The 10,262-nt window shown below is 40.1% G+C and overlaps 1 protein-coding gene across 2 annotated transcripts in view; it reads left to right on the forward strand.

The window, feature by feature from the left end:
• The first annotated feature begins 363 nt into the window (after window positions 1–363).
• Window positions 364–10,262, forward strand: part of LOC103380142 (genetic suppressor element 1-like) — a 21,780-nt gene continuing 11,881 nt past the window's right edge. For both annotated transcript variants that reach the window (XM_008311964.3, XM_008311965.3), the window contains exons 1-3: window positions 364–496; window positions 8,678–8,857; window positions 9,752–9,954. In XM_008311964.3, the coding sequence (XP_008310186.1) occupies window positions 8,680–8,857; window positions 9,752–9,954 (381 nt within the window). In that variant the 5' untranslated portion in view covers window positions 364–496; window positions 8,678–8,679. The remainder of the gene's footprint in view (window positions 497–8,677; window positions 8,858–9,751; window positions 9,955–10,262) is intronic.

Below are 10,262 nucleotides of genomic sequence, written 5' to 3' on the forward strand. Positions count from 1 at the left end.
ATCATTACTTAATTTGCAAACATTTTAAGCGTGTTCCGGTTGGTTCCTGTCTTTGTCTCTGCAGTGTAAGTGTCTGTAGACAGTAGCAGCAGTTAAAAGTGGCCTGAACAGACCTTATTGTCTCTAGTGGACAGTAAACATGTCCAGGCTTTGAGGCATCAGCAGTCGGGGGCCACATCTTCCTTCTCTGCATCCCTCCATCTCTCCAGGGAACGTCAGTGGAGCAGGTGCTTGCCCTCCTCCTCCTCCTTCTTCTCCCCCCTCCTCCTACTCTTGCTTGTCGGATACCCCACCTCTCTCTCTCTCTCTGCCCCCCCTGCCCCCCCCCCTCCCTGGGGGCAGTTAACGTGTTGTCCTCCCCACCACATCTCAGCACGAGTGTGTGTGTGTGTTTTACTGCTGCTAGTGAGAGGAGTAGCATCACACGGAGCGTCTGGTTCTTGTTTCTCTACAAGGATGCGGTAAAACTGCAGACTGTCTTTTTATCGGTAAAGCGGTAAGTTGTCAGTTTTTTGTGGGTTTATGTGTGTGTACGCGCGCGCTTGCTCATATTTGTTTGTGTTTTTACGCGTGTATTTGGTATCTACATGAGACCCTGTCTGGTATCGTTATATCTAACAATGGCGTAAGCTTCGTTTAGGTCCAGCTTAAGGCTGTTATTGTTATAGCTAGGGTTAAAGTTCGGGTAAGACGGCACAAAAGCAGTCAATGTAAAGTCCTTAAAAGAATAGCAGTCCCTCGACCCCCTCTCTCTTCGTGTGTGTGTGAGGTTTGACTGGTTCGTTGTAGTAGTTTAATGAGAAATGTGCCTCGTCCTGACAATGAAACCCTGTTTTGCTACTTTAATTTTAGCTTTTTAGTTTTACACTTACATTTAACGCATGTTTTGTCAGCAGTACGCTGTCACCAATATTACACCACCCATGTTTGTGTTCTTAGTTGATTTAAGCCGGTAGACATGGGATGGACCACACTTGTGTTAAAGTATTGAGTGTCAATCACAGTGTTTACCGAACTTACAAGGTGTATGGACGCCATATTGGAAGATAAGCAGCGTTAAATATACACTATCGATTGTCAACACCATTAGCCTCAAATAATTCGCTCGGATAATATTGTCTGAAGTGCATATACTTGTGCTTTTTTAACCGAATCTTCGAAAAAGCTTGGATTAAACTGAAAACAGAAATTAAAAAACAGTTAGACAATTAGTTTTTATGAACATTATATGTTTGACAAGTATTAAATGAGACTGAAAATTGATCTGATCTGAAATTGATTGACTGATCTGAAATTGACGGAGAAAATCATGGAAGGAAGCTCTAACTGCACCATCCATCCACTTATTTCCACACATTGAGGGGCAACGTTTTTGTTTCATTATGCAGCCCAAGCTTCAAACATCTTTTTTTTGTGGCGACTTCAACCTCTGGTCAGACCTCCAGCATGGGTCAGACCAGCCTCACAGTGCCCGGGGCAGTAAGTCAGTCTGTGGCTGACAAGCTAATTGACACAATTGCCATATGGACAGTGAAGAACTGTAGCCAAAACTAATAACAACAATAATAATAATAATAATGTTGATGACAACAGCTTCACTGATGTTTCAAAATAAAGCCTTGATGTGTTCATTTTACATTTATCCATATTAATAATTCCATGTGTTTCCCAGCTGTTTTTCTTTGTGACCCAGGCATGTGCAAGGTAAGGCCCGGAGGCCAGATGCTGCCCTTTCAGCGTTTTAAATATGGCCCGCCAAACTTTTCCAAATCAAATAATTAATATATGTAATATATATTTATTATATTATCATTATACTTCTTACTTTACCCTTTATGCATGACTTTAACATCTGCCCCCCATTCAAATATAGGACAATTGTGGCCTTCATCTCAAAAAGTTTGCCAACGCCTGATCTGACCGATCAACTTTCTGTTCTAGCATTATAATAACAGGGAAATGATTTTTCTCAGGTTATCATGATAAATCGAGATACTCTTAAGTCTATTTAGGCAGCATTAATAACTGTTTAATGCTTCTTTCTGGTTTTCTTGTAGTTAAAGCACCTGCTCTATTGATGTAGCAGTGACATGAGCTGTGAAACGTCAGCCTTCCCCATGTTATTGTGCAGTGTAATGTAATGTCATTCTTCTGGATAAACTTGTCTGTATTCAAACAACATTGTTGTTTGAACTGCTGCTAAAAAAAACTAAGCTGGTGATAGAAGTGAAACTCAGTGTGCGTGTCTGTGTGTCTCCTTGATTTGGCTATGAACACAGCACTTATGGAATTTAGGGAGTAAATTGTGAACCTTTAACAGCAGCTCCATTGTTTGGCACCGACAGATTCTGCTGGGTGCATTAGCATCAGTCAAGCGGATGATGACGCTTTTGTGTGTGTACACAGCCTGCAGGTGGAGTTCAGCACATGCACACACACACACACGGACACACACACAGTACAAGATGCACCATGTGCTGATCCTGACTGCTTAGCAGGGTTTACAGAGGAAACAGTAATCTCTTTGATTACCTCTTTCACATATTGATACCATGAACCCATTATTGTCACTGGCTTCACATTTGCCATGTTCATTAATTGAATTATGATGAGTATATGCAGTGTAGTTTTTGGTCATCTGCATCTACAAGCTTCTGGAAAGTAAAAGCTCCATAAAGAAAATATTAAACATTTTTAAATTAGTCCTCACTACATAGAGTAAAAAGAATGAGAAATATAAATAAGGTTGTATAAAGAGATAAAGCTGTCAGATACAAAGTGTTAATATAGTACACCAGTGGTTTCCAACCATTTTTGGCTTGTGACCCCTTTAGGACATCACAAACTCCTGGCTGATAACAATTTGACAATATAGCAATTTGTTATATTGTGTTGCAAATAGGAGCCAGATTAGTGCACAATGTGACAAACATGTTCCCTGATCACATGTACAATTAGGCAAACTCATATTTTCAATATTATCAGTATTTTTTCTGTATCTTTTTTTCATTATTTTACCATGAATTCTTTTCTTTTCTGTCCCTGGTTAAAAACTATAGCACAATAACTTTTTCAACGCACACCGCTCTTTGGCCGACAACTATTGTACTTTGAGTAAGAAAAGCCTCACTAAATATAAACATGCTGCCAACTGTCAACTGTCAACAACGGCTTTCAGAAAAATTATGGAATTACATTTTTTTCTTTTTGTCAAACCACATATACCTTTAATGTTGTAATGTCACATGTTACAACGCAAGGAATACCTTTTAACACAATAACACACTAACAGAACTGCAGTCAAGCAGATTACAGCCATCACAACACATCTGTCCTGGTTTCTGCAATGAACTTAATTTTGGTCTTTATGTGTGTCTGGCCCTGCCCACAAACTGTCAACAATGCGGTGGAACAAGACATTACTGCTCAGACTTTACTTCACGATTTTTTGTCTGATTCTGATTTTTTGCAAATTGTGTCACCGACTTCCATTTTTTAAGAGCATGAGAGACCAGTGCAAGAAATAATTAGGAAACATCCAGCTTAGTGACTGGAATGAGGCACTAAAGGAAGATTTGTGCAGCCAAAAGCTTGTACTACAGCTGTGTATAATCTGTGTCTGTTCAACAAGCGGTTAAAATTAAACGTAACAAACTAATGATAGTTATACAAACGTCAGATGTAAAACGTATTGCTTTAGAGGTTAGCCAGCAGCAGTCTGCTAATGTAGCATTACATGACTTGCAACATCTCCGGTAATGCTACATTAGAATAAAAATGAACCTGTATGAACTTGGTATGTTGCACTGGATCATGGTGTTGGATTAGGTTTGTCCTTCTGAACGACTTTACTGCAGCCCGCTTTTGGTGATCCCTGCTGTTACATATATTACAAATAGCGGGCAAGGAGCTTTCTTGGTTCATTGTAAAGTATGTCTAATCTAACAACATGTTATGTTGAGTGATGGTGATCTTTCTCTTCTGTTCTGTGACACACAGCCAATGCGCAAAATAAACGGCTGCCGACACTGAGAATAAGCCTATTACGATCACTGCTTGCTTGATGGGTACAACTCTAATTCCAGTTGTAATTTATGAAATCAAAATTACTCATGTGAGTGATTAAAGGAAGGAGAGAGAGAGAGAGAGAGAGAGAGAGAGAGAAAGAGAGAGTTAAAACCTTAGGATTGTTACATTTGTATATAGTGTACACTAGCCAGAGTCTTGGGCACTTTGCTTTAACCAAGCCAATCGCATCAAAACCATGCAGTTGCATTAATGGTAAGAAGTATTTTATGCATTGTATAGTAAAACAACATTTTTCAATTTTTTTAAATAACTTTTTTGATACTTCAGAGACTTCTTATTCTCTAAAATGATTTATCTTGTCAAAAAAAATATTGTCTGGCTTTCACAGAAATACATTTTAAAATATGTGACTTTTTTTTGGCTCTATCTGCTAAAAACGTTCTCGTCCCATTATATAGAACATAGTAGACATGCCTCCGCTCTGACGTTTAATTAAACAGAGTAATGACAGTTTACAAATGTACACATCACAAGTATTTTCCATTAAGTACAGCTTTTTGTGGGTTTTGGAGCTGTGTCCTGCCTGTTTGTTTTATTTGCTGGAGGTGTTTCTTATTACAGTGCGTGCTCTTTTTGCTCCATATAAATGCACGTCGGCTGTTTGTTCCCTATAAGAGTCACATGCATATGCTTTGTGACGCACAACTCCAGAATTTCCAGAGTCAGCTAATCACGTTTGTGTCCGTCTTTGCAGATATTCACAGAGAACGAGAGAGATTAAAATTTTTGTACTTTCAATGATGCCGCTGTTCTGTGTTATGTCACCCTTGTTTACGTTCAAGCGCCTGTTTTCTCGAGCAGATTAGTACGTGAGGAAGTGTAAAGTGTTGTGTGCTGCAGTGACTGGAGCTAGTAAAGTCATTTAGCAGCCTCTGGAGAAACCCGGGAGACTGCTGTGTAGACGCCACTCTGACTACTACCACAGACAAGTTTAAGAGGCTGTAAAATATTTGGCTACTTTTCCTCCTTCTCTCTCCTTCTCTCTCTATTTTATTTCTTCTGTCCTTTGCCTCTCACATTTTCTCATTCACTTTCTCTTTGCTGCTTCTCTTACACGCTTGTCAAGGAGAGACACAAAAAGGCAGGAAGAGATCAATTCTTAGCCATGCTGTTTTTGTTTTATTTTGCCTACTTCTAGCCAGAATTCATCCGGTCATTGATGATTTTTATCACAACAAGCCAACACTGAGAGACAATATCTAACATATTCAATATCAGAGAAGAAGAAATGATAATAAATTACTCATTAATCATACCCTACTTAATAATACAATGCAATACTTACTGCAAAAACATTCACTCTAATTTATTTATATTTTTTTCCACTCTGCTTTGTATTTTATATTCTACCAGTATTTTGTATTTATGTGTCTGGTCTCCACTTGGCTGCGGGGCAGGGCCCGCATAGGAATTCCAGGATGTTTAAACTGTCTGATCTTGAATTGACCAATTTTGGTTGTATTAAAAAGAATTTCAGCATAAGGTTAGCATAAGATGGGCGTACAGTAAGATAAAAAAAAAAACAAGAGTAATCATTCAGTCATCATTTATTTTCAAGTTTCCAGGAAGTGAATGGTTATTAGTGTAATGCATGTCACTGATGTTTGTAGAAGTCGGAGAGAGGAAGCTGTCCGTGCAAACATTCTCAGCCTTAGGAATATTAGTGTGTTACTACACACCTAAAGCAAATTTATCTGAAGACTGTGCGCGCAAAGTTCTGTGGACTTTTATTGTTTGGTTACTGTCAGTAAACACAGATTAGTGATAGAACTTAGTGGCTTCATTACTTTCCTATGTATATGGGTGAGCTTTCAACTGTTGGAAACTGTGTTTGTTTTTTCATCATATGGGAGCACTCTGGGTGCGTCCTCCTTCAAAGATCCACCATGAGACCTTATGTCTTAAGGTCTGCTAAGAGGCTGTATGAAGCTCTGTGTGACTACGACTTCAAAAGTTTGTTTCTGTGCAGGTACAATACTACTGAAGTAGTATCTAGCGGATTTTTGTCTCAATAACTCAACACTCCTGACACAACAACACAACAAGTCCCCAACAACGGGTAATAGTTGGCATTGGTGGCCTTAGTTTGAACCTTTTTGATCTAACTGCGACAAATGAAGCTATTCATCAAGTATATATTAATTATGTTAGAAAGGGAGAGAATGCTAGAAGGCAAGCCGTTTTTGATTTATTTATATATTTAAAACTTTCTTTAATCATCCACAAACATTTTCGTGGTTCCCTGACATTTTTGGATAACTGAGACTAATAACTAGGGCTGTCAAAATCCCTTAATCGACAGTGTTTAATTTGTGAAATTAATTCTTCCACGAATAACCACTTTTCGTTGTATGTCAAGCTTGAAATATTTTCATTTCCTACCCAGCATGCATTTGGGGAGGTTACAACCTAAGGTCACGACCAGCTTGTCAGACCAGCCTCAACAGAGCTGTCTGACAAAGGACTGTAGACTGATTAATATCGTTGAGGACAACAACTTATCTGACATTTTAAAGGCAACTCTTAAACCGTTCCATGCCAAGATCAAGATGCACAGTCATGGTTAAAGTCGACCAACTCTGTAAAGCTAAATTTTGAGTTATTCAATAATTGATATATTATTTATTTTAAATTGTGAAGTCAATGAGACAAATGTGTTAATCTGGGCCATAAAAATAAAATTGACTTGACTTGACATGCACTTGCAAACAAACCCATTTGTACTATAATTTATTTGTTAACCCAATGGCAAATGAAGTGCAATATTGATAATGGAATAGGAATGGTCATATTTCTATACATTTCCATCATAAATTAATAAGGATATATCTTTACCATTTTTTTCTACTGCCCATAGTGATATTTGTTAGAAGCTAGGTGTCATGTTAGGTCAATGACCCCTAGAGTCACTGTGTCGTAAGTGTATATTATTTGGTTTATGTAGTAAGGTTCAAGCTGGAAAGTAAAATCGCTGCTAATATCCAGTGAGGATTTATGTGATTTTATTAGAGCTGAGAAACCGTTACAGTTTTGTTGCTCTCCCCAATCTCATAAAACGTAATGTTAACAACAGTGTTCACATTGCTGCCATAAAACATATTCCCCTTTTTTTGTAGTGTTTATGCATGTAGCCATCACTCTTAAAGAAACATTCCTAAAGGATACTTAACGTGTTTATTTGTATTACGGGTTAGAGAGTTAAAGGTCACTGTCAGATGGCCCCAGACCCGAGTGAACTCAACCCCATCCCCTAGCACAGGGGCGACTGGCAGGGGGACAGATTGATGGATGGGTGGTATAACACAAGCCCCTACCAGGACACACACACACACACACACATTACTCCTTTGTGTCCCCCAACCCACCACCTTCTTCTGCTGCCCTCCCACACTTCTCAGCCACTGCCACCATTGCAACCTACAAAGAGTGAGCACTGAAGAGAAAAAGGTGGGCAAAGGAAAATATAAAATGACAGAGAGCACAGTTTGACAGAGAGAGAGGGAGATAGAGAGAGAGAAAGAGGGGGGCCAAAGGGAGGGCAGGGAGACAGTACTGGAGAGAAAATACAAAGATAGAACGAGCGACAAGAGGGAGGGGGGGGGTGCAGGAGGAGGACAGAGGATGAAGAGAAGAGTGAGTGTAGGGGGGATGGATAGAAAAAGGTCATGTGACCTCATAACAGCTGCAGGGCTGGGAGAGAGTCTCACATAGGAGCAGAAGGATGGCGAGCAGGAGGACAACAGTGAGTAGGAGAGTGTATCTGTTTTCATGTTTGAATTTGTAATGAGCACATGCATATGTTCGTCTGCGTTAGTGTGCATATATGAGCTGTGTATAACACGTCAGTGGGACAGTTCAAAAGAAAGACTGTAAATGGATGGCAAAAAGCAGGAGGTTTCTGTCTGTTAGTTTTTGCTAAATCAGCTCCAGGCTGCTAAGATAAACCATAGAGAGAGAGGGAGAGAGAGAGAGAGAGAGAAGGCTAGGAGGAAAAAGTCAAGAGAGAGGAAGAAATGGAACAAAGCTTGGAGAGAAAGAGTTGATTTAAACTGTCGTACTCAGCAGAGCCTGTCACCTACTCTTTGACATACAAACAACTAAGTCATAAAAAAAGAAACTAGAAGTAGAATGGATGAAAAGTAAATAAAGTAGCCACGTGCTAATTCATTAACCCTTGTAATTATTGACAACAGCAATGTCAAAAGCTGAATGCATACGGAATAAACATGAACCTTTGACAAGTTTCTCTGTGAGACACACACACACACAGAGAGAGAGAGAGACTATATGTCTGTGGGAAAGTGTGTGTTCCTGGAGGTGGTGGTCAAATGTCTAATTGTGTTTTCTCGTAAATGACCCAGGGGCCTTAGATGTGTTGACTGGGTCCCTTGAGAAAAACAGACATGTGTGCACTCATGTATGTGATTTGCTATTAGGATTGCTGCTCTGTTTGACGCTGCTTACTCACGATGATGCCACACACGCACACACACACACTCCAGATCAATTGCAGTCATTGACAGAAGCCTCACCCTCCCTACCCAATTTGCACCCAGTGAATCTCACGCTGTTTCTCGCCACTCCCCAGGTATGAACCATGAATCCAATGAATCACCATCATTAGGAATGATCTCCACAGCAACTTGCACCACAGCCACCGTCAGCCCCCTCAGTCCACTAACCGATGGGAGTGCACTTGCCCAATCTGCAAACTCTGGATTTGCTGCTGCCCTGCGTAAACTGGCCAAACAGGCTGAGGAGCCCAGAGGTGAGTGATAATCTGTCCTCTTTGAAACCCCACAGCTGCTGCTGTGGCTACACATCCTGGAGACTAATCTGTGTGGGTCACACCCAAAACCACACGCTGTCCTGACTGAAATTAGGATGGAATGCAGTTAAAGTAATCACAAATAATAATCGTGATTAAAAAAAGTTTACAGGGGAAATGGTTGGGGTCAGAGTTTAGTCACATTAACCTTTGTTTAGGGTATTTTAGACTTTTGTGCAATGGGCAGTACAATTTGTTTTTGCACTAATATCCAGGTATATAAAGTTGAAATTCTCGGCATTAGAAATAGAAAAAGAATAATCTGTTTTCCTCTTTTGAATTTTATTATATTCTGTAAGACAGGTCTCATTGGTCAGTTACGGTTTCTCTTAACCTTGTATATGTGCAGGCATACCAAGTCACAGAAAACTGTGTGTGTATGTGTGTACCTAGCTCATTAGTTTCCTAATAAAGGTGTTGGATAAAAGCTGACCTTTTCTAACATCCTCCTCTCTTGTCTACGTCTTCATCTATTTCCATTTGCAGCCTTTACAATGACAATCTAATTATTGCCAATTAGAGCAATCTCTCTCTCCCTTCCTCTCCCTCTCTCTCTTTTCCGTACCCTCTGACCCTATTGTTTCTTGATTCTCATGCAGTCCCTTTTCAGGTCTCCACCTTCGTTTATGTTTGTGTGTCACTCAGTTCATATCAGTTGGTTCTTAAACCTTAGAATGAATATTAAGGACAATATCCTCTCACAAATTCTCATCCATTCTTTGGCATCATATATAACACCTCTCCTTTGCTAAGATATCAATATATTTTTGGTGCATAGTTTACACCTATACAGATGGACACTTGTTTTGTGACACATTCCTGTCATCCTCTCAGGTTCTGCAGTCAGTGGGGAGTCATCTCCAGTCCTTCCACCAGTCACCAGCCACAGCTCACCAGTAACCAGCTCACCAGTAACCGCACACAAGCACAGCTCTGTAGGACCTCTCCGGGGACATAACAGGGGTAACTGTGTTCCCAGCACTCCCCCAGTAGTCACCATTGCCCCCACTAAGGCCACCAGGACCGACAGACGACAGGTAAAAAATGGTTTAATCAAACGAGCTTATATTCTGGTGCCCCAGAGAATTTGGGACAATGTGCACTGTTTTTACTCTCACCTTCATCCCCCCTTTTTTCTCTCTCTGTCTCTCTTTCCCCTTCTTTTCTCTTCTTTCTCTGCCACAAATTTGTTGTCTTCATCTCCTCTTTATCCATCCTGCTGCCCGTCACCATCAAACCTCCAAAATCAGTATCCTGGTCTTTATCTTTCTTTTCAATCTAATGAATTCATCTCTAAAAAAAACACCCACACACAAGGGGTTTAAAGAAACAGTGGAGGATGCAA

The sequence above is a fragment of the Cynoglossus semilaevis genome, chromosome 6, assembly GCF_000523025.1.
Source record: "Cynoglossus semilaevis isolate Cse_v1.0 chromosome 6, Cse_v1.0, whole genome shotgun sequence".
NCBI classification, from domain to species: domain Eukaryota; kingdom Metazoa; phylum Chordata; class Actinopteri; order Pleuronectiformes; family Cynoglossidae; genus Cynoglossus; species Cynoglossus semilaevis.